At 47.1% G+C, this 24841-nt stretch overlaps 1 protein-coding gene across 1 annotated transcript in view; it reads left to right on the top strand.

The window, feature by feature from the left end:
* The window catches only part of EYA2 (EYA transcriptional coactivator and phosphatase 2), a 257862-nt gene that overhangs the window by 140258 nt on the left and 92763 nt on the right, over positions 1-24841 (top strand). Inside the window, exons 6-7 of the mRNA XM_018057968.1 lie at positions 21607-21674; positions 23166-23343. Of these exons, the coding sequence (XP_017913457.1) occupies positions 21607-21674; positions 23166-23343 (246 nt within the window). The remainder of the gene's footprint in view (positions 1-21606; positions 21675-23165; positions 23344-24841) is intronic.

Genomic DNA, 24841 nt, shown 5'->3' on the forward strand with positions numbered 1-24841 from the left:
CACATGCCACCCGGTGCAGCCAAACAGAAAAGAAAAGAACAGAGGTCAGTGGCAGGAGGATTGGGATGTGGCGGTGGGGACAAGCTGTATCTTTCCATCAGGTGAGGTCTCACCAAGAAAGTGACATTGAGTAGTTGGTTCATTCAGACAACGAGTATTTGTAGAACTGTTTCGTGTGTGTGTTAGTCGCTCAGTTGGGTCTGACTCTTTTTGACCCCATGGACTGTAGCCCACCAGGCTCTTCTGTCCATGGAATCCTCCAGTTAAGAACACTCGAGTGGGTTGCCGTTTCCTCCTCCAGGGGATCTTCCCAACCCAAGGATCAAACCTGGGTCTCCTACATTGCAGGCGGATTCTTTACTGTCTGAGCCACCAGGGTAGCCCTTGTAGAACTGTTACATCTACTGTTTCATTCCTTCACTCGATAAATATTAATCAAGAGCATGCTGTGTACCAGATCCCGTGCTGGAAGTTTAACAAACATCCTCTCATTTCATCTCACAAAAATCTCATTAAGTAAGTACTAATATTTCTTCCACATTGTAAATGAGGAAACTGAGTCCCAGAGAGGCAAAGTGAGCTCCCCAAGGTCACACAGTCAGAGAGCAACAGAACATAATTCTGAATCCAGGTCTGAGACCCTCTTGAGTACACACTTCCTACCACTTGAAGAAGAAGAAGAAGATTGCTCAGTCGTGTCCGACTCTTTGCGACCCCATGGACTGTAGCCTACCAGGCTCCTCTGTCCATGGGAGTTTCAAAGCAATAGTACTGGAGTGGATTGCCATTTCCTTCTCCAGGGACCTTCCCAACCCAGGGATTGAACCCTGGTCTCTCACACTGTAGACAGATGCTTAACCACTTAAATATACTTAACAAATAGTCACACTAATCAAACGATGGTGACGTGATTGATGCTATGAAAGAAGAGTACACGGGGCTTTGAGGAGCTGTAACTGGACCTGAGCAGATATAGACAAAAGTCAGACAGTTCCTGTGTATGGACCGGCTATTGCTGTGTAACAAACCACCCCCAGACTCAGTGGCTTGAAACAGCAACAGTGTGTTGTGTGTGCACGTGTGCAAAGTCGCTTCAGTCGTGTCTGATTCTTTGTGACCCTATGGGCTGTAGCCCACCAGGTTCTTCTGTCCATGGAATTCCCCAGGCAAAACTGCTGGAGTGGGTTGCCAGTAGCCCCCTACTCCAGGGGATCTTCCTGACCCAGGGATCAAGCCTGCATCTCCTGAGGCTCCTGCACTGCAGGCAGATTCTTTACCACTGAGCCTCTGAGGAAGCCCCCCAACAGTGTGTTACTCCTCGCGATGTCTGGGGTCGATTGGGCTCAGCTAGGCGGTTTTTCTGCTCTTTCCGGTGATGCCTGGGGTCACATGCTGTCACACTGAGCTGAGATGTCAGGAGGGCCATACTCACTCGTGTGGCAGGGTGCTACTCTAGGCTGGGTGCTTTGATTCTCCTGCACGGGGGCCTCTCTTCCTCCAGCTGTCTGGTCAGCTTCCTGACAGCGTGGCGGCTGGCTTCCAAGAAGACAAAGGCCAGAACTGCCAGCTCTGGAAGTTCCAGAACATCAGTCTGCCACATGTTATTATTGGTCAAAGCAATCACAAGGCCAGCCAAGATTCAAGGGGAAGGGAAAGAAGCCCCAGCACCAGAAAGAGGAATCAGCACCTACATCCAGTATTCAAGGGATTCTTGTGAGCCGTACTCAAAGGCAACCTACCACATTCTGTCTTGAAAATTTCTCACGAGTTTCCGGAGTAGCCAGAATGCAATGTTGCCATGGCTTTGCCATCGGAAGGAACTTTTGTCTGGGCTGCCCCTCTCCTCTTCCTCAACTTTTTCTCCTGGACATCTACATAAGTAATGGAATTGCTATTGGACCAAGAGAATTTCTATCAGAAAACTGCCAGGACCCCTGTCTTGGAGAGTTTTGTTTGACATCAGTGGTGTATGAGGGTTTGGGAGTAGTGTTGGAGTGTATACAGCTCAGCTGCTGTAACAAGTGCAAGTCGCTCAGTCATGTCTGACTCTTTGCAACCCAGGGACTATACCATTCACGGATTTCTCCAGGCTAGAATACTGGAGTGGGTAGCCTTTCCCTTCTCCAGCGGCTCTCCCCAACCCAGGAATCGAACCAGGGTCTCCTGCATTGCAGGGGGATTCTTTACCAACTGAGCTGTGAGGGAAGCCCTCATAGCAGTAACAAAGACCAGAATTAAAAACGGTTCCACAGGGGACTTCTGTGGTGGTCCAGCGGGTAAGACTGTGCACTTCCAATGCCAGGGACCTGGGTTTGAACCCTGGTCAGGGAACTAGAACCCATATGCTGTAACTAAGAGCTCACATGCCGCAACTAAAGACCCCACGTGCCACAGCTGAAACCCAGTACAGTCAAATAAACAAATTAAGTATGTTTTAAAAGCTATTTTTTACAAAGCAGTTCAACAGGATAGCAGTGTATTTCTCTGATGCAACAGTCTGGGTGTAAGCCGCTCTGCAGAGTTGGACACTCAGACCCCTTCCCTCTTGCTGCTCCTCAGTCCCCACTTGCTGCCCTCCACCTCATGACCAGGATGGCTCACACCAAGCTTAGCCCAGCCAGAGGGAAGGGAGGGAGAGGAGCAAAGGGGCCATACCTTCCTTCTAAGAGCACAACCTCGGAGTTGCACATCACACATACACTCATGTGACACTGGTCAACTCCTAGGCACTTGGCCAAACATAGCTGCAAGGGATGTTGGGAGATGTCAGGGCAGCCATGGCCCCAGCTCAGACTTGCAAACTTTGTCCCTATGAGAGAGAAGGAAGGGACAAACATCTGGGGGCCGTTATCAGGCTCTGAGTGATAGTAGAAACAGTGACAGATTTTCTTTTCTTGGCCTCCAAAATCACTATGCAGGGTGACTGCAGCCATGAAATTAGAGGATGCTTCTTTCTTGGAAGAAAAGCTATGACAAACCTAGACGGCGTATTAAAAAGCAAAGACATCACTTTGCTGACAAAGGTCTGTATAGTCAAAGCTGTGGTTTTTCCAAAAGTCATGTACAGATGTGAGAGCTGGACCATAAAGAAGGCTAAGCACTGAAGAATTGATGCTTTCGAACTGTGGTGTTGGAGAAGACTCTTGAGAGTTCGTAGGACTGCAAGGAGATCAAACCAGTCAATCCTAATGGAAATCAGTCCTGAATATTCATTGGAAGGACTGATGCTAAAAGCTGACTCATTGGAAAAGACCCTGATCTTGGGAAAGATTGAAGACAAAAGGAGAAGGGGGTGACCGAGGATGAGATTGTTAAACAACATCACTGACTCCGTGAACGTGAACTTAAGCAAACTCTGGGAATTAGCGGAGGACAGGGAAGCCTGGAGTGGGACATGACTTAGCAACTGAACAGCAATGGGGCTCTGACACCCGTGGCTGATTCGGGGGAGAAATATGTGGGTATGCCCAAGGATGACAGTCACCAAGTTATCTCTGCACAGAGCAGTTGACTCCAGCTGCCTACTGGCATTCACAACCCTCTCTTTTTTTTCTTCTATTTTAAGAATGTATTTCTTTTGGCTGTGCTAGGTCTTTATTGCTGCCTGGCCTTTTCTCTCGATAAGGGAGCAGAGGCTACGCTCTAGTTGCAATGCATGGGCTTCTCACTGCAGTGGCTTTTCATGTTGCCAAGCCCGGGCTCTAAGGCGCACGGACTGCAGTAGTTGCAGCTCCTGGGCCCTAGTACAGAGGTTCAATAATTGTGGTGCACGGGGTTGGTAGTTCCCCAGCATGTGGGATCCTCCTGGACCAGGGATGGGACCCACGTCTCCTGCATGTCCTGTACTGGCAGGCAGAGTCTTTGCCTCTGAGCCACCAGGGAAGCCCTCAGCCCCCTCTTGGTGTAAATATCCAGAATAGCAGCTTTGACGGCAGGCTGGTGTTGCGAGTGGCTAGGAGCCAAATCCTCCCAGCCAAGTGTGGAGTTAGCGCTGATCTGCTTTTTCTGGACCAGTCGTTGCATCTGCTCTGAATGTGTCACCAAGTGGCTGCAACCGCAAACAGCCCAGTCCAGGGCCAGCTCCGGTCCAGGTTAATCACCGTAACATGTGCCGCTGCTTAAGCGCAGGCCGGTAAGAGTTGAGTTCAAGAGTTCAGCAGCTTGCTGTGCTTCTCGGGGGAAGCTCTGACAGATTTGAGCACCTCTTGGAAATACAGAACAAAGACAGGCTCCTGCTGGAGCTACTAGCCACTTACCAGCTCTGCAACCTTCAGTCTGTTACTTAACTTCCCTGAGCTTCACTTTCCTTCCTTTTGAGATGGTCACCATGGGTATGATGTCTGTTTCCTCCGGGTTATTGTGAGGACAGAACTTAGATGACATTGAGGCAACTTGTCCGATTTTCTAAAATTTTGTGTATTTTCATACTTCTTTTTTTATTTTTTTTCGCTGTGAGCAGACTTCGTTGCAGCACCTGAGATCTTGTCTTCTTTTCAGTATGCAAACTCTTAGTTGTGGCATGTGGGATCTAGTTCCCTGACCAGGGGTCAAACCCAAGGCCCCTGCATTGAGAGCATAGAGACTGCCCACTGGAACAACAGGGAAATCCTTTGTTGTTGTTTTTTTTCTTTTTTGCACATTTCTCATACGATTTTTCGCTTTTTGAAGCTTAAATGTTGTGTTTAATCCCCTCAAATATTCACTTAGACTGTAAGATTCTTAAGGGCAGAGTCTGTGTCTTATTCTCCATTGTGTCCTCAGTGAATAGTTACAAGGCTTGCATGCATGCTTGCATGAATGAATGAATAAGGCTCCTGGGTCCAGGGGCAGCAAACACGAATGGCCACAGGAACAGGGCAGGTCACACGAGTGAGTAAAGTGGACTGAGCCTAAGAGAAATTGGCCTCTGCCGGATTTTTCTCTCTTTTTTGTTGTTGGAGACAGGAGTACTATTAGTGATCTATTGGTGTAACAAAAAATTGCCCAAATTTAGTGTCTTAAAATAACACGGTCGTTCTCTTGGGACTTTCCTGGCGGTCCAGTGGTTAAGACTCTGTGCTTCCAACGCAGGAGGCATGGGTTTGATCCTCCGTCAGGGAAATAAGAGCCTGCATACTGTGTGACACGGCCAAAAATATATATTTTTAAATTTGTTATCTTTTCATCTTCAAGGTCAGAATTCTGAAAGCAAAGGTGTCAGCAGGGCTGCATTCCTTCTGGAGGCTCCAGGGGAGAATCCATTATGTCGGCCTTTCTAGCTTCTAGAGGCTGCCCGCATTCCTTTCTTGCAGCCCCTGCCTCTGTCTTCAAATTGCATCATTCCAACGCTGGTTTCCATTGTTTTATCTCCTCTCTTAGCAGACCTTCTTGCCTCCCTCTTATTAGACCGTTGTGATTACCTTGGGCTTGCTTGGCTAATTAAGAATAATCTGTCCATCTTAAGATCTGACGTCACATCAGAAAAGTCCATTTTGGCATTTAAAGTAACGTATTCCCAGGTTCTGGGGGTTAGGACATTGGTATCTTTGGGGTCGTTTACTCAGCCAACCACAGATACACTAAAAAAAATTTTTTTAACTGTAGAAAAGGTATCAAGTCAAGAATGGTAGGATTTATCCTTAGTGATGGGAAGGCAATAGGGAGGGGAGGGGAGTGTGGGCCCATGGAGAGCACATTCTCATCCAAAAGGGGCAGATGCTCCTCATCTGGAATGTGTGACGGCATGGCAGACAGTAAGCCCAATTTTCCAGAGCTCCCCTCCCTTTTTTGCTCAAAAAAAAAAAAAAAGGCAAAATCTGGTTATATGAAATTAATAACTTCTGTCAGCTTTATATTTTAATTTTTTGGCCGTGCCGTGCGGCATATGGGATTTTAGTTCCCCAACCAGGGGCTGAACCCGCTTTCCCTGCATTGGAGGAAGCATGGAGTCTTAACTACTGGACCTCCAGGAAAGTTCTGTGTGAGTTTTTAAATTCTTTTGCCACAGTTACCTGGCAGATACTATGAAATGTCCAGGTTGATAAGCTGACAGAGGACACTGAATTGCTATACATGTTTCACCCCATTCTCTCCCAACAAAAGAGAAATAGCAGAAATGAGAGTGATGAGATTAATGATACTAACAGCAGATGACACTGGTTACAGGATTTCAGAACCAGATCCCATTCTCAACACAGTACACATGTTGCTTCATTTAATTTTTACAGTAACCTTGTCAGGTGGCTACTATCTCAATACCCATTTTACAGATGGAGAAATTGAGGCACAGAGGGGTTACTTAATTTGCACTGGATCACCTAGCCAGTAAGTATCCAATTCAAACTCCATCAGAATTTGTCCTTTTTCATTTTTTAACTTTTTATTTCAAAGTGAGTTAAGACTTGTGGGAGGAGAGTTGCACAGATGGGACAGAGAGTCCCTGTGCACCCTTCACCCAGCTGCCCCCAGTGTGAGTTTTCTGGAACTGTAGTACAGTGATCGAAATCAGGAAATTAAATGGGGCACGGTGCTTCTAGCTGCACTACAGACCTGACACGAAATTCACCAGTTTTCCCACAAATTTCCATTTTCTGTTCCAATATCCCACGTCACATTTAGTTATTTGGTCCCTCCTGGTCCCCGATCTCTGACCAACCTTCAGCCTTTCAAGGCCTTGACACTTTGATGAATACTCGTCAAGCATTTTTGTCGGAAGTCCCTCAGTTGGGTTTGTCTCATGTTTTCTCAAGGTTAGATTGAGGCTGTGCATTTGGGACAAGGAGACCACACACGTGATGCTGTGCCCTCCTTGCCTCTTATCAGGGCTACATGATATCAGTCTTATTACCCGTGATGTTAACCTTGATCAGCAGAGTCCATGCCCTATAACCCCTTGCTTTAAATGCTTTCCTTCTGCAGAGAGGAGGGAAAATACAAAATAAACAGAAAATACGCAGAGCGACTCGTCGGTAGACCTCATCCAGCCCACGCACTGACCTAGTACGTAGGATTTGCTTTGTGTGTGGGAACGCCCCTCTGAGTTTTAAGACAGACTTAAAAACACCCACGAGTGATGGCAGGAGTGGGGAAGGACGACACCCAAGTTCTGGGACTTTGGAAACCATTGAAGGTACAGAGATTGGAAGAGCTGCCCAGAGAAGGGGAAATAAATCCAGCAGAGATGAAAGCCAAGGTCTGCAGCTGCTTGGACCATCAGATCTTTAAAAGCCACGTGAGGTTTTAGGGCAGGGAGTGAATTATGGCTTTTAGGACCCAGGACAGTCAGCTTTGATCTAGAAGTGGGGGACATCTTAAGGGAAACCGTGGCCTTTACGTAAGGTATTCCCACATCCTCCTGGGGTGCATTAGGTGGACCCACTTGGAATTTACAGGTCTGCAGAAGCAACCTTAGTCCTAATGGTAAACACTTGAAAGAGGCAGCTTTGTAAGCAGAGGAGTGACGCATTCAGGGAGAGCCAGCCCCGTACTCCCGTAAAGGGTACCTGAGAGGGATGCACCATTTTACGAGGCTCTCTGCACCCCCCCTCAAGTCGGACAGATGTAGGATTTGTGAGCTTATGAGGCATTCGAGGATGGCTGTGGGCGGTCATTTTGGTGAGCACTTGACCTCTCTATTTAAAAAAGTATCAATTTGGAGAAGGTTGTCTTTACTGCCAAGAAACTTTAGACCTGAGGCTGTACTGTGGCTTTTTGGACGGCCACCCTGTCACGAACCAGATGTTGGCCTCTGTTTGCCCCAGGGCGAGCCCCTGGCCCCTCCAGCAGAATTTCCCCTGGTTGCTGAGCACTGGCTGCCAGGAGATTATAAAAACACGTTCTGCAGGGCTTCCTCATGGCAGACTGGCCTCGGGGCCTGTGGCTGGCATCGCAGAGCATGATCAAAACAGCCCTGCAGGCAGCTGTGTACTGTCGGGGGATCAGAACCCTGTGGAACAGATCCAGCAGCTAGGGGCACCCTGGAAGGAAGAAGTTTTCACTAGGTTCAATCAGTCATACACTGAAACTATTAATGAACCTTCCAGGGTCGGGGGTGGAAATTCCAGCAGGTTGGAGGTTGTTGAGATGGAGAACAGCAGGGCCCAGAGTCGGGCCTGGGTTCCAACCCCTAGCCCTGCCACTTATAATCTCTGAGCTATAAATTGCAAGTGACATAACCTCTGTAGGTGTGGCTCTCTCACCTTCTGCAAGGCTTTACTAAAATGCAGAGCCTTCCCTGACCACCCACCCTGTATCCCAGTGTTCCCTTGCTCCCGTCCTCATCTTGGCTGGCTCCAGCACCTGTCACCATCTAACATGTTATTTGACATGTTTATTCACTTCCGGCCCCTCCCCACTAGGAGGTCAGCTCCACGGAGGCAGTGGTTTCTTTCCATTATCTTATTCACTGCTGGGTCCTTTGTGCTTAGGACAGACTGGCACACAGTGGGTGCTCAGTAAACATTGGTGAAATGATTGAAAAGAGATCACACCGAGCCCCCTTTGTTCTGTTCTCCTTGTCAGAGGTGGGATAAACTAGGATAATTAAAATGAGGGACTTCGTGTAGTTCCTGGTACGTAGTATTAACAAGTGCTCAATAATCAGTTATCCTAGTCAATCCCTTCACTTTTTTAATTCGTTCAATAAATAGCTGTTGAATGTTTGTAACGTGCTGCATATGGTGCTAGGAGCTGAAAATGGTGCCAAAAACAAAGCCTACCTTCTTTTTTTTTTTCCAAAAATTATTTCCAGAGAGCCCATCATGTACCACCTACTCTTCTAGAAACCAAGCATAGAACAGTGAATAAAAGACAAAGTACCTGCACTCAGGGAGCCTACATCCAAGTGAGAATGAGATAAACAATACATGTGTATCTAAAGATGTAAAGATGATTCCAGAGGCTGTGCTGCTGCTGCTGCTAAGTCGCTTCAGTCGTGTCCGATTCTGTGCGACCCCATAGACGGCAGCCCACCAGGCTCCACTGTCCCTGGGATTCTCCAGGCAAGAACATTGGAGTGAGCTGCCATTTCCTTCTCCAATGCATGAAAGTGAAAAGTGAAAGTGAAGTCGCTCAGTGTAAGTGATACCAAAAGAAAAAAATCGAAACCAGGGTAGCGTGTGAGGAGTGGCTGAGGTGGCTGGGGCTGTAGGGACTGCTTTAGCCAGCGTGGTCAGAGTGTCCCATCGAAGCTGGGGCTGACGAAGGAGGCAGCCCCATGGAGAGGGTGCAGGACCTCCGGGCAGGACTGCCAGGCCTGGCAGCCTCAGCATCACCTGGGAGAGGGTTAGAAACCTCAGGGCTCACCCAGAACCTACAGAATCTACTTTTTCACAGGATCTCTGGATGATTCGTGGGGACACTAACATTTGGGCTATAAGCAGGTATTCCAGGCGGAGGGAAGGGCAAACATAGACGTCTCAACATGATGTTCTAAACGGCCAGGAAACTGGAAAGAGGCCAAGCGGAGGTGTCCTGGTTTGCTAGGACTGCAGTAACCAAGTCCTACAGGTCTGGAGGCCAGAAGTCCATTATCAAGGTGTGCGCAGGGTTGGATCCTTCTGCAGGTTCTGGGAGAGAACCTGTCTCTTGCCCCGCCCCCAGCTTCTGGTGGTCGCCGGCCATCCTTGGCCTTCCTGGGCTGTGGAAACACATCTCTCCCGTCTCTGCCTCTGTCCTCACAGGGCCTTCTTCCCTCTGCCTGCCTGTGTCCAGATTCCTCTCTTCTCATGAGGACACGAGTCCCTGGATCATGTGTTGGGTACTCAGTCTCTCAGTCCTACGCAGCTCCACGGACTGTAGTCCACCAGGCTCCTCTGTCCATGGAATTTCCTGGGCAAGAGTACTGGAGCAGGTTGCCATTTGCTTCTGCAGGAGATCTTCCTGATCCAGGGATCAAACCCACGTCTCCTGCATTGGCAGGCAGATTCTTTACCACTGCACCACCTAGGAAGCCCGTCATTGGATCAGGGCCCACCTAATCCAGAATGACCTCATCTTAACTTGATTATATCTGCAAAGACCCTATTTCCAGATCAGGTCATGTTCATAGGTCCTGGAGCTAGGACTTGAGTAGATCTTTTCAGGGGGTGCAGTTCATCCCACAGCAGGGCCGAAAGGTGGAGCTCAGTGAGGTTAGAGAGGACGCAGGTCTCAGCAGCCCTGTGGACGTAGTAAAGGGTTGTAAATACAATGGGAAGCCAGGGACGCTGTACTGATCTGAAGCAGAGTGGGCCTTGAGGATGAGGAATTGAACCAGGACCTGGGTGGGTGCAGGAAAATCAATGAAGATACTATGCATTCTCCGGCAAAGAGATGATAGAGGCGTGGAGGGGGTGGTGGTGGAGATGAAGAAAAATGGATAGACTTGCAGAGTATTTAAGAGGCCCTATTCATAGAAATCGGTGATGGCATTTAAATCTGTGATGGGGGCAGAGCATCAAAGATGAAGATTCAATCATTTCATCTGATCTTTCAGCAGACTTTTTTGCATATCTACTCAGTGAAAAATGGGTATGTTATCTCTTTTTGGAGGAGGGCAGTCATGTAAATGCCAAGGGCCCTCATGATCACCAAGTGGCTGCAGCAGCTCAGCTGTTTTACGATCTATTATCTTGAGATTGCCTGTCGTTTGGACCTGTGTGGTTCAGAGGCACACCCCTAAAGCAATCATTGTGCTCGGGGGAATGTGAGACAGTAATCGATCCAGGCTGGCTCCCACACTCCCTTCTTGTCAAATTTCCACCAGGGCATTATAAGGCCTGTCTAACCTTAGTGCCCTCCCTAGGCACTTGACATCAGTGTACATTTCTCTGATCTTGGGACTACCATGGTGGTCCAGTGGCTAAGACTTCTGCACTCCCAGTGCAGGAGGCCCAGCTTCAGTCCCTGGTGGTAGAACTAGATCCCACATGCCGCAACTAAAGATCCCATATGCCGGGACTAAGACCAAATACATTCATACATAAATGAGTATTAAAAAAAAAAAAAAGAATCTCTGGTCTTTATAGGTTCCCATTCTCAAGAGTCTCTCTCGAGGATCTGCTTGGCAGTAAGAATAGCGTATTTGGCCTTGGCATCCATTATCACCCCTGATGTCTTTCTACCACACTAAGCAGAGAAGTCACACAGTCAGTCCTTTCCCAAGTTGTATCAGATCATGCCATTCCCCTGCTTGAAAGCGCTGCTGGGGTTTCCCGTTGCAATCAGAAATAAATGCCAGGGCCCAGCCATAGCTGCCCCCGGCCAAGCCTGAAGAGCCTTTCAGACCGCATCATGCATATGGCCCCCTGAGCCCTTCTTCCATTTCAGCTCACACTGGCTTCCCTTTTGTTCTTCCCATCTCAGGGCCTTTACGTTGTGCTGATACCCCCAACCTGGAATGACCTTTCACCAGCCCTTCACTGGTTGGGCTGGTTCTGTCTCATCCGTTGAGCTTCTGCTCACCTACCATCTCCTCTAAGAGGCTCTCCCAGTTTATCAATCTTTCTATGTAACTGAAACGAACAGATTTCCGTGTTTCGTCTGGCGTGTTTGCTCAGGGCAGCCTCACCATCCTGCCTCTTGCCTTTCTCACCGAGCGCCTTGGATGTCTTCCCGCAGCAGCACGTGTGGCCCTGCCTGTGATTGCTGGCTCCCCAGCAGTATCCTCGCCCCTCTTGGCACCCCCACCTCCCCCGCCTCTGCCCCAGCTTTATTCCGACTCGTGTGGCAGAGACGCAGTGACAGGGCAGCCGATCTGAAAAGGCATTCTCAGGAATGCGGATTGTTTTATTACCAGTTAAATATGCTTTATGCTACCTGTGAATGAGGCCATTGTGACATTTAGCAACTGATTTGATTAAACGCAGATGTGGGCTGGACTCCACGTGGAGCAAAGATGCGAGAGGACAAGCTCCAGGGGCATGTTTGGATTTGTTTTAAGACGGCAAAATGGGCTTGACGACTCGGTATCAGCAAGACGGACCTGGGCGCCTCCCTTCCTATCTACGGACCACGAGTGGGTCTCAGAGCCGGGAGCTCAGTCCAGGCCCACCCTGGAATCCTCTGTTTTCATTTGGGATCTGTGTTTGGCCCTATCCAAATTGTTTTCTTTCTTTTTCTTTTTTTTTCTTTTTCCAACCTTCCTGGATGTTTTTACTTCCATGAACATTTTTTAAATGCTGGATCAATGAGATACTCTCCTTGTTGATACCTCCAACAGTAATTACGAACCTAGAGAGAATCATAAGCTCAGCCCCTAGTTACTGAACACTTACTCTGTGCTGGGCTCTGCTTCTCATAAGCCTTATCTCACAGAATCCTCATAATAAATCCTAAGTAAACTATGCTCGGTTCCACTGTTCAGGTGGTAAAACTGAGGCTTAGGAAAACTGAGACTTGTGCACAGTCACAAGGGCAAAATAATCAGTTACATCTGAATTCACTGTTGTCATCCACCCCTTCCAGGCTCTTAGATCCAAGAAGACAGGACCCAGCTCTCTCTCAAGATAGAAATCTTGGCACATAGGAGGCACTGAGCAAATATTTATTGAATAAATGAGTGAGTGTCTGGATGAGTGGACACAGTAGGAAAAGGGCTGGGCCAGGGCTTACCAGGTCTTTGTGGTCACTGGATCCTGGGTAAAGAAAAGAAGCAGAAAATCACCCTGAAAAAGAGCTGTGATTCGTCCCTTTCTGGAACCTGGGCCATGGATGGGATGCTTGAGTGGGTGGGTTTCTATAACAGGCTCACCTCTCTCTACCTGTGGTTTTTCTCTGTGGTACATTATCTCCTGATGACTTTGTATATCACCCCTCCCAACTGCATATCCAGAGATTTCTCACTTGCAGTCCTGGTATGTTTTCATCAATTTTATTCTAGTACTGGCAGCAGTCAGACTTAATGAATGAATGAGTACCTGTGGGGGGTAGAGGGATGGGGGTTTTTTTAAAGCGTCTTTTAATAGTTAGTTGGTTGTTAGTTGCGGCAAGTGGGAATCTAGTTTTTGAGTGTCATTGTGGACCCAGTAGAGGAAGTTCCTTTGTTACAGGGAAGGAAATTGTAAGATAGATTCCAGAGCAAGTAGCATTGATGAGAGGGTGCTTGTTCACTGGGACTCTCCGTGAGATTTCCTTTGGCTGGGATGGCGGGTCAGACACGCGGTGACAGTGAAATCAGGAGGGCCTAAAGAAACTGTGACCTTCCCACAGCTGCTTGGAAGGCTGAGCTGCACACAAGCTGGGGCCCAGAGCTTTGGAGTCAGGCTGACCTGGGCTTGAACCCTGCTCTGTCACCTACTGATAGAACCTCCTTCCTCGGGTGCGTAGTGGAGACACAACAAGATAACGCATGTAAAACGACCAGCCCTGGGGAAGGTAACAAGCATTCAATAAATGGAGACTGTTTCCAGTAGTGGTACAATAGCTAATGCTGGTAACTGAAGCTTCTCGGGGCTTAGATTAAGTTAAAGCCGAGCTTGAGAGGGAGGAGAGGTTTTCATTGACAACTGTCACCATCTCCTTAAAAAGAGGGAATCCAGGGACTTCCCTGTTGGCCTGGTGGTTAAGACTTCACCTTCCAAAGCAAGGGGTGTGGGTTCGATCCCTGGTTGGGGAGCAAAGTTCCTACATGCCTGGCAGCCAAAAAAAAACACAAAACATAAAATGGAAACAGTATTGCAACAAATTCAATAAAAATTTCAAAAGGGTCCACATCAAAAAAAAATCTTAAAAAAAGAAAGGAAATCCAGAAGGCAACAAGCCCAAGAAGGGATGTGCAGAGTCACCCAGTCATCAGAGAAATATGAATTCAAGACAATAAATGAGATGTCACGTTGGTCCTGATTGGATAGCAGAGATTAGCAAGTGGGGTTATGCCAGCCGCTGGTCGGGATTCGAGGACAGGGGACCCACCATCACTGACAATAGCTGTGCCAAGAGCGCTCACTCAGTCCTTAGGGAAACTCAGTCTGTTCGGCCTTGGGACCCAGCAGCCCACCTCGTGGGGGTACATCGCAAGGAAACTCACACACAGAACATGAGGGAGAGGTCAAGCGATGTTCACAGCAGCCTTGTTGGTGATGGAGGCATCCGACGTCCCCTCCCGGATGGAGGAGGGAACAAAAGAGATAGGAAGAAAGCACGCAGGGAGGACTGCACAGCTGCAGGGGCGGCAGGCGGGATATACCCGCAGTAGCATCGATGGGTCTTAAGAACCTAATGCGGATACTCAGTGCCAGTGACTAAGAGGTTAATACCATAAAAGGCCAACATGGACATAGATGCATCCCACTCCGAAAAGATGTCATACCCTTTCCAACTTGTGCTTTCCATCTCACATCTTATAAGCAACACAGGTTAGTTTCAGCTTCAGTTTTCCTTTCTGATATAGACCCGTGTACCTCGTTCTAGGCAATGGCTGACTTTTATGTTTTGATTAGTCTGCATTTGTATATGTGACTTTTGTCTTGAAAGTAGTAAAACCATAGACACGTGCAAAACAAATAACAAATGTATAAATATTAAGTATGTAATGCAGAAATCAGCTGTGTACTTAAAAATATTTTTGCCAGGTCTGGAACTTTCAGGGGATTCATGCAAGAAATATGGAACATAGATTTTTAATGAGCTATGTTAAAAGATATCAATAAAGGTACTTGAGAGAGAAAAAAAAAAGAACCTAATGCTGGATGAAAAAAAGCTAAGAAACCATAAGAAATGTAATGCACAGAATTTACTGGAATTACATATAAATGAGTGATGATGTTAGTCACTCAGTCATGTCTGACTCTTTGACACCCCATGGACTGTAGCCCACCAGGCTCCTCTGTCCATGGGATTCTCCAGGCAGGAATACTGGAGTGGGTGGCCATTCCCTTCTGCAGGGGATCTTCCTGACCCATGGATTGAACCCGAGTCTCCTGCGTTGCAGGTATATTCTTTACATCTGAGCCACCGGGGAATTATATATTTGCCCACAAAATGCTAGTGCACTATTTGTAGGAACACAGAAACAAAGGATACACACAGACACACTGGAATGGAAGATGTGCAAAGAACGTGAATTAACTCCTCAGCACTCAACATTTTGCATGAAGACAAAGGCGGGGGTGAGGGGCCGTGAGATGCTAGCCGCACAGATTCTCTGACATTGGTGGAAGTACAGTTCCAGAGACAGGAAGAATTCCTCAGTCCCTTGTCTAGGTATGAATCTCAATCTGTGCGCTCAAGGGGGTAAAAAATAGAACTGATTTTATTTTCAGTATTTCAATGTGGTTTCTCTTTGGAGCCACCATTTCCCTGAACTGATGGGAAAGTTTTGTCTGGGGCTTTCCCAAACTCTCCAGAATGTTGGCTGTAGTTCTGGCATCTTACCCAGTGTGTTGTGGGGTTGGGGGCTCACCCTGTCTTCCCTTACTGGGGCCCAGGCTGCTGCCAAATCATTCATTTCTTGGTCCATGTGGCCTTTTTGGGTCTGGGGCTCTTCCTTGCTGTGTCTATGCTACATTGTGGACCCAGGAATCTTTCATTGTTCTATCTTCCTAGACCAGAGGTCACAAACTGGAAACCTATAGGCCACATCCACACGGTGACCGTGTTTTTAATTTTTTTTTTTGTTTTGTGTTTTGTCTGACTACTTTGTATTGATTGCATATACTTTAAAATTGGAACGTTTTATACAAATCCAGATTTCTGACTTGTTTGGAAAAATCAGACACCCTGGCTACTTTAGACTCACGTTTCTAGGTGACACAGGTGAGCTGGAGCTGAGTAGTATTGTATCAGTTAAGAATGCTTTGGTCTGCAAGGAACAAAAACCTCAGTTAACATCAGCTTACACCATAATGGTATTTATTGGGTATTTAGCCAGAAGTCTGGACCCCCAAGGTTGTTTGTCAGCTCAATTTTTTATCTTCAAGGACCAAGTTCTTTTCATCTTTTTACTCCTTGTGCCTCAGCCAGTGGACTTTTTGTTTTTATGGCTGTGACCTCATGTCCCAAGATGGCTGCTGTAACTCCAGACATTACATCCTTACGTAATCCAAGGGAGGATCCAGCAGAGGAACAAAAGTTTCTCCCAGAAGCCCCCTTGACCAGAGCTAGATTACATGGCCATCCTGAAGCTGCTGGGGGGAAAGGAATGGGGAATACCTCCTGGGGAGCCAAATAGTGTCTGCTCCAAACTGCTGCCCCCTTAGATAGAAGCTATACATTGCAGTTTGACACAATCCCCACCACCCTCATCATTCCCTGACCCTGAAACTGCATGTCAGTCACCCTTTATCACCGTCTGCACCAGCTCCATCCCTCTCCTCCCAGTAAGATTTCGAGGGCTTCCTGTCCTAGCCACAGCACACACGGCCACTTCTGACTTGAGGGTCTTTTATTTATTTTTAATTAATTTATTTATTTTTAATTTATTTATTTATTTTAATTGGAAGCTAATTACTTACAGTATTGTAGTGGGTTTTGCCATACATTGACATGAATCAGCCCTGGGTGTGCATGTGTTCCCCATGACGTGAGGGTCTTGCTGCTTTCTCAGCAGCTATGTGCGTGTGCAGAGAACAGAATCCCTCTGCCCTGCGACTCCTGCTCATCCTCACTCGCCTCCTCTCACTCTTTTCCCTTCCCTCTTGCTCTGTCCCACTTCTCTAGCCCGGAGAATTGCATCCCCAACTTGAGAAAAGCCTTCTTTCTTCCTGTTTCTTACTAAGCCATTTTACCTACTTCAACCTCATTCTTAGTTGGCCTGCCAAGTGGGGTCCGCCCACGAGCCTGCTGGCCAGCGGTAACAAACATATACGGAAGTGGAGTGAGAAGCTTTCATAGCAGCTCCATCTTGCCCCCAACATCCATGCCCGTGATCAGAGACTCGTCTCCTAGAGCCCGGTGTGGACCAGTTCAGAACTTGTCAGATCCCACTGTGAATTGCCCCATCTTCTTCCCCAAAGGGTTAGCATTTAAAAACCAGCGCTCATACACCACTGTTTTGATCTGTCTGGAATTATCTCAACTCCTTGTGTATCTATTCACTCAGTGGTCTTCTGTCTGTCCTCGCTGAACATCAGCGTCAAACCTTGCCTGTTGTAGGATACTAGAAAAGTTGTAGGCACAGTAGTATTTGGTACATCACTGGGAAATGATTATTGAGTAAATGAATGACCATTCACTTAAAAACTGTTTTACTGAGCCAGGCAGTGAGAATCAACTTTTACTTAAAATCCAAGAAAACCAACCAGCCCAACCAGCCAAAAAAATAAAGCAGTTCTCCGATATGACATATAGAATAGCAGCGTCTTCAGCAAGAAAGAAGGGCATTTCTTTCTCGCCTCAAAGTCCAAACTGATTTGGTGGTTCTGGTCTGCACATATGGCAGGGGTCCAAGCTCCTATGTCTGGTTCCTCAGTTTTGTGATCCAACATAGCTCCATTCCAGGCAAGGAAGAACCCGCCTCTGCCCTTTGAGGGCACGACTCGGAAGTTGCACACAGTAACTTACCTCTCTTCCCTTCCCTGGAGCTCATCACATGACTGCACCAGTCACAGGGGAAGCTGGGCCGTGCAGTGCTTATTCTAATTGGCCATGTGCGCAGCTTGAAAGCAGAGATTCCCTTAATATGAGAGAGAAGGAATGAAGGGATAGTGGAGGGGACCTCAAAGCAGGATCCGTCACTATCATCCCCTTAAGAGATGTTTTTCCTCTTCTCATCCTTGCCCTCCCCAGGCCTTCCACCAACCAAATGGAGGCTAGAGGTCAGTGTTTAACATTCCAGCTCCAGTTGGATCCATTTGCAGACCACATATGTGGCATGAGGCATCTGGAGCTGTGTGCCCCCTTCCTCCTGCGTCCTCTCTGGCATGGGAGGGTTCTCTCACTGCGGGGACGAAGGGACTGCCCTCAGCATGCTGCGGTTTGTTCAGCTGCCCATTCTTCTCATGCCCCTGGGTCATAAAATGTAAACAAACAAGAAGCCATTTGGGAGAAAGAATACCAAGGGATGAGATTGTGGGCTGGTTTATTTCTAAACCCGCCCCATTCATCATTCAGAAGGTTGCTGCCAAAGGAAAGAGAAATCAGGAGAGAGAGCACCGCATCCAGAAGTGACTTCCCAAGGCAGGCATATTTCTGTGATTTAGCAGGGAGGAGTTGCCATGGTAACCAGGACCCCCAAAATGACCTTGAATGAAATAGACTGGCCTAGACTTTCTGCCCAGATGTGTCCTGACAGGCCGTGGAGGAGAGAATGGGATTCCAGCATATTGTGCCGTATTAGTGAGGACACACTCTCTGGTTTCTGGGTCTCAGATACGCCTCTGTGGAATGACGATCTGAAGCAGATGCCCATGTATGCTGGTGTTCCTGGTTCGTGCCCTCTTCATGCAGCTCACTCCTACTCATCCTTCAGAGACTAGTTTAGTTGTCATTTCCTCCAGGAAGCCTTCCCTGACTCCACACCTCCCAGTTGGCATTTCAGAACCCTTCCCTGTGCCCCCCAAGCTCCTAGTGAAATTCCTTTCTGGCAGTTTACTTCCCCCCTGCCTTACCAGTGCTTGGGACACATTCCCCTCACCTCTGGATAAGAGTGGTGGTGTTCAGTTGCTAAGTCCTGTCCAACTCTTTCGTGACCCCATGGACTGTATCCCACCCGGCCCGCTGTCCATGGGATTTCCCAGGCAATAATACTGGGGTGGGTTATCATTCCCTACTACTCCAGGGGATCTTTCCGGACCAGGGATCAAACCCACATCTCCTATATTGGCAGGAGGATTCTTTACCACTGAGCCATCTGGGAAAGCCCTGGATAAGGATATGGTTAGTTTATTTTGTCGATTTGATTTTGGAACCATTTCAGTGTTTTATATAGTTGTAAAGCAAGTTTAATAGCAAATAGTTATGAATCTAATTGTATATTGAGTTAGTGTTATAACCTCTTGGCCAAGAGATTTACTTACCCATATTTTTACTCTTTTTCTTTCTTCCTGCCTGATGTTTCAGGATTCCTTCCCCGGCCCAACCCGCACCCCCCCCCCACCGCCCCCGGTTTTTAAAATTTCCTGTCTGTTTTAAGAACTTTCTGTAGCCCTTATTTCAGGGGAGGTCTACTGTGTGACAAGTTCTCTTGGTTCTCCCTCATTTTGAGAATGTGTTGATTTCCCCCATTTCTGAAGGATGTTTCCTCTGGATATAGATTTCTGAGTTGATACTCTTGAATAATGTCATGCCACTTTATTCTCGCAATACAAATTATCAAGCTTATTCTAAAACTGATATGTAAATGCCAAGGTTATACTGAGAAGGTGAAACAATCTTGGAAAAGAAAAACCAAGTTGGAGAACTTACGCTAGCTGGTTTCAAAACTTCGTATAAAGCTACAATAATCAAGACCGGATGGAATTGGTGCAGAACGGATAGGTCAGTGGAAGAGAACAGAGAGCCCATAAATAAACTCTCACGTTGTCAATTTTTGACAAAGGTGCCGAGTAATTTAGTGAGGGAAAGGATAGACTTTTTATTCTTGTGTTGGAACAACTGGGTAGCCATGTGCAAAAAGATTAATTTAGGCCCTTATCTCACACAGTACACAAAAACTCACTTACATTAGATCATAGACCTAAATGTAAGGCCTTCAACTCTAAAATTTCTAAAAGAAAATATTAGAAAGAGTCTTTATGACCTTGAGTTAGGCAGCAAAAGCAAGATTTGTAAAAAATATTAGTAACTTTAAAACTTTTGCTTTGCTTTTCAAGCGACACCATTAGGAAAATTAAGAGATAGGACTGGGGGATAATATTTGCAAATCATATGTCTGATAAAGAACCTGTGTCCAGAGTATATAAAGGACTCTTACAAATCAGTGTTAAGAGGACACCCTAACTTTTTTTTAGTGGGAAAAAAATTTGGATGAATCTTCATCAAAGAAGCCACCTGAATAACTAATAAGCACATAAAAAGGTGCCCAGCTTGATTAGTCATTAGAGAAATGCTGCTTAAAACCAGAATGAGAGACCGCTACCCATCTACTGTTCAGTTGCTAGTGCTTTCTGACTCTCTGCAACCCCACGGACTGAGGCCCACCAGACTCCTCTGGCCATGGAATTTTCCAGGCGCGAATACTGGAGTGGGTTGCCATTTCCTACTCCAGGGACAGACACATCTACTAGGATGGCTATAATCAAAAAGAGCTGCCTGAGGATGGGAGAGGAGGTCAACTGCAAACAGGCATGAGGGTTCTTTGAGGGTAATAGAAATGTCCTAAAACTGCATCATGGTGACAGCTGTACAGTTAAGCAATTTACTTTAAAAATCATTGAACCAACATTTACAGTGGAGGGATTGTATAAAGTATGCTCCAAAAACAGTTCTAAAAAGAAACAGCTTTGGCAGTAGAGTGTGTGTGTTCAGTCGCTTAGTCGTGTCTGACTCTTTGTGACCCCATGGACTGTAGCCCGCCTGACTCCTTTGTCCGTGGAATTCTCCAGGCAGGAACGCTGGAGTGGGTTGACGTTCCTTCTCCAGGGGATCTTCCTGACCCAGGGATCAAACCTCGGTCTCTTGCATTGCAGACTCTTTACTGTCTGAGCCGCCAGGGAAGCCTGGCAGTATAGAGCCATGTTGAAAAAGGAGGCTTGAGCCAGACTGCCTGGATTCCAGCGCCCGAGGCTGTCACTCACTATCCAGGCTGCTGTGAGCACCAGACCTAATTTTCCTCTGCTCACTTCCCCCAGGAGGAGCCCTGACACGCGCGAGTTCACTGCTGTTCTGGCCGTAACCCCCCTCTTCCCTCTCTGGGCTCCTGCCCCACGGACCCCTTTTTCTTTCTCTGTAACCTATCAAGCTAATCCCTACCTGAGTCTCACCCTCGGTGTTCGAGACGTCTCTTCCCTCAGGGTATTTCCATCACTGGTTTCCTCTTACCATTCATGACGCGGCTCACATGTCATCTCGGAGGTCTCCCCGGACCACCAGCTTACCTGGTCAGGGGAGACCAGGGAAAGACACCGACTCATTCATTCATTTACTCATTCATTGACTAAGTAGCATTTTCTAGTAGTAGTAGTATCATTTTTATTCCCATTTTACAGGTGGGACAACTGAAGTTCAAAAAGGAGAAGTCGTTTTATTCTTTCATTTAATTCAAAGCATAGTCATTGCTACCTTACACCCTTTAGAATGGCTGCAATTTTTTTAAAAAGTCAGAAAATAAGTATTGGTGAGGATTTGGAGAAATTGGAACCCATGTACGCTGTTTTACATATATGTTTAGCCGAATCACTCTGCTGTATGTCCGAAACTAACACAACATTTTTAATTAGCTATACTTCAATTTTTAAAAATAAAAACAAAATGGTTAAAATGGCCAGTGTTGTTATGTACATTTACCACAATTTTTTTAAAACTAAATTATTTCTAAAACATAGTTACCGAGTACCAGAAGCTGTGTTGTGTGCTCTCTCATTTCTCTCTCACCAGAATCCTTTGAAGGTGTTATTTGTATTTTATTCATTAACTGAGAGAACCGAGGTTCAGAGAGATGGTCAGAGTCATAAGTTCCATCCCAAACTGTCGAACCTCCAGCCTTCCACTGCGCCTTTCTCCTCCACGTCCCTCCCTGACTGCAAGAGCCTCATCTGTCGCTCCTTCCCGCAGGCACGGCCGGCATCTATCAAGGAGCAAACGGACTGACCAACGCGGCCGGATTCGGAACCTTGCACCAGGTAGACTAGCCCCCTACCAGTGGTCTTCTGGGCTCTTTCCCTAAGTAGTCCCCTTAAATCAGGGCGGCCAGAGAGGCCACCTGCACCAGGCCTCTCATTCCCTGGGTTTGGAGGCCACAGGGGCCAGGCTACACCAACAGCCACCAGACAGAGACAGCGTAGGGGCAGAGAAATCGGAATTGTTGGCACATTTCCAAGATGAAGGGGCTCCGTTCTGTGTTCCATCTTGATCCCCGTCGAAGACACCCATTGACTGTTGAATCTGGAACGTATGCAAGCAAAAACGTGTGCCTTTCACCAGACCCCGAGCTCTTCAAGGGTGAAAGGATGTCATCTTCACCTCTGCATCTCACTGTAAAGTGCCCAACACAGAGTGAGGGCATTATAAATACTAGTGAAATGGAACTTAGTCAACACTATAAAGATGGATGGATGTTGGCCAATAATGTGAGTCTCCTGGTTTCACTTAAAGAGTGAGTTAAGAATTAACCTGCTCAGGGTGGAGGGAACTCTGTGTACTACCTGCGTACCTTTCCTGTTAAGAACCTTCCATGAGTTCTTTGCGAGATTGAGAAGCTCTACTTTCCGGTGGGGCTAAATATATGAAACAGTGACTATGGTGGGAGAGTTGGACTATTTGGTTGGTTGAAACAGACCAAGATCCTCTTTGATAAAGAGGATTGGTATTCTTTGATTTCATCTCTGAGACTCCCTCCTAGAAGGTTCTGGATCCCTGATGCCGTGTAGGCGTACTATGAGCCACCACCACCACCACCCGCCATGAACCTAAAAGGTCACCTAGTCTCCTGAGCAAGTGCATGTGGTCTTCATTCCGCATTCAGTTGTTCTTTAATTTTTTGTAGCATTTATTGAGTGCCCACGTGTGCCCAGCACTCTCCCAGGCACTGGGGGTACAACAGTGGCTGAGATGGACGCTGTCAGAACCATACCCATGTCCCTTAGGGTGCACCTGTTGGCTTCCAGCTGCCAATCTCTGCATCCCTGGGCACACGGGTGTTTTCTGGAACCAATGTATAGGGCAGTAGGAAGTGCCAGGGAATTGAAACCCTCTGGGAGCAGCTCTCAAGCAAAGACTGGCTGGAGTTGGTGTATAAATACCCCCGCTCCTTTGCCCCTGGGAGAGATCTTTCTGAGGTGTGTTTTTTGCCATCCCAGCATCTCCTGGGTAGAATTCAGCTCCAGTCTCCATTGGAGAAGCCCCCGTGCTGACTCCTTGCCCTTCTTCCCTTTGCTACCTCGCTTCCCCATTCCCCAGCTGGTCTTGCCTTCACCCCCTAAATCCTCTACTTGCCCTTGAATCCTTGTCTTGGGGGAAAATCTGCTTTTAGGGAAAACTCCAGCCCTCACAGAACTTTTATTGTAACGGTGGGGGAACAGGGATCGATGCAGAAGACCCGGCCCAGGAGGCCCCTCGCCCGCGTCAACCTGACAGTCTTCCCCACTCACAGCCTTGTGGGTTTCCCTTTGCAGGACTATCCTTCCTACCCCGGCTTCCCGCAGAGCCAGTACTCCCAGTATTACAGCTCATCCTACAGCCCTCCTTACGTCCCAGCCAGCAGCATCTGCCCTTCTCCTCTTTCCACGTCCACCTACGTCCTCCAGGAGGCATCTCACAACATCCCCAGCCAGAGTTCCGAGTCGCTTGGCGGTAAGTACCATCACTGCCCTGTGGTCATTCGTGGCTGTGGTCTGAGCTCTTGTATGAAAGATGAACTGGGTGGAGGTCCCAGTTGTCATGAACTGGCCACCCATGAGTTAGCATCAGCCCTCAGATATGTTTTCTTAGCTTTTCTTTGTGTGTGGGTGTGGGGGCATGGTGTACGTGTGTTTTTAATTGCACCCATGTTTTAGAAAGTCATGAATTTTTACCTAAAAATTTTAATGCCTGCCTTCTCTTAAAAGATGACCTAGTCACCCTAGGCCCACATTGTTAAGTGACAGTGCTTGGCTGGAGCTGAGTAATGTTTGCTCCATTTAGACAGAGCACACCCGATTCCACATCCAGGCCCTTTGGTGATGTTTGCATCCCTGTGCAAACTAGCTCACCAGCTTGGGCATTCATTTATTGATTTTGTAAATCTGCTATGCACGTGTCTACTCTTCATGAGACAATTTAGACTCATCACCGTTAAATAGCATGACAGCCGTAAATTAGAACGTCCAGTGGTAGGAAATCCCATTGCATTTTCTTCTTTTCTGAAGCCTCCTGTTTCTGGGGCTTTGTAGAAGGCAAGCTAGCATGATGTGTATGGACATTCATTCAATAAATATTCATTGGTGGATGGCTAGAAAAAGAACAGTAGTGAAGACTCCCCACTTTGATTCCTGAAGTTCTCGGTGCGGCTGTTGCTTGCATTTTCCATCGGTTGGGGTGAGTTAAATAGCATTGGCTTGGTGACAAATGGAAGGTAACATGGCCAAGCATTTTTCAATCAACTTGGAAGGCAGTTTAAGATTTGGGCACTGGCTTTGGTCACTGTGACCTCTTCAAAGAGTACAGAATAAATGCATAATACCCAGCTTCCAATTTCCAAAGTTTGCTTCCTTGGAAGAGTATGAAATGTAACAAACTTGCTGAATTGTCTTTGCCCATCCTGCTTTTCAGCATGTGGCCTCTTCAAACTGGTTTCAGAAATGAAATATAAGCAGGAAATCTTTCACCTGATGCTACTATCTATAATTTGCTGGTGAGCTGGATTCTAGAGACTGACTTCTCAAGAATTTGGGTTATGTGAGATGGTCATTTTTGTTCCCCATCCGGAGCGAACATAAAGGCTCTTTGTGTCTCTTTGAAATTTTCCCTTATTGTTTCCCCCTGTTCTTCATTTATCCTCTGGCCCTAAGGTTCAACAATAAGTGGTTGAGATGGCTTTTACTGTGTGTCTAACAAGCTCACATAAAATCTAATGACATAAATAATAGTCAGCTGTAACCAAGGTCTCTTGCCTCGTCTCCCCCGTGTCTGTTATAAAGGAACGGCATGTAAGCTTACTTGGGCGCACACGCACACACACACACGCTCATGCACTCTCTTGAAATTCCCCATAAAAACTCCACTTCTGAAATTATCCAGGATCTCCTTGAGTGGTTGGTTCTAAATTCCAGAGGCTCAAGAGGTTTATGTATTACTGACAGAGCATGCTCAC

The sequence above is a fragment of the Capra hircus genome, chromosome 13, assembly GCF_001704415.2.
Source record: "Capra hircus breed San Clemente chromosome 13, ASM170441v1, whole genome shotgun sequence".
In the NCBI taxonomy this organism is placed as follows: domain Eukaryota; kingdom Metazoa; phylum Chordata; class Mammalia; order Artiodactyla; family Bovidae; genus Capra; species Capra hircus.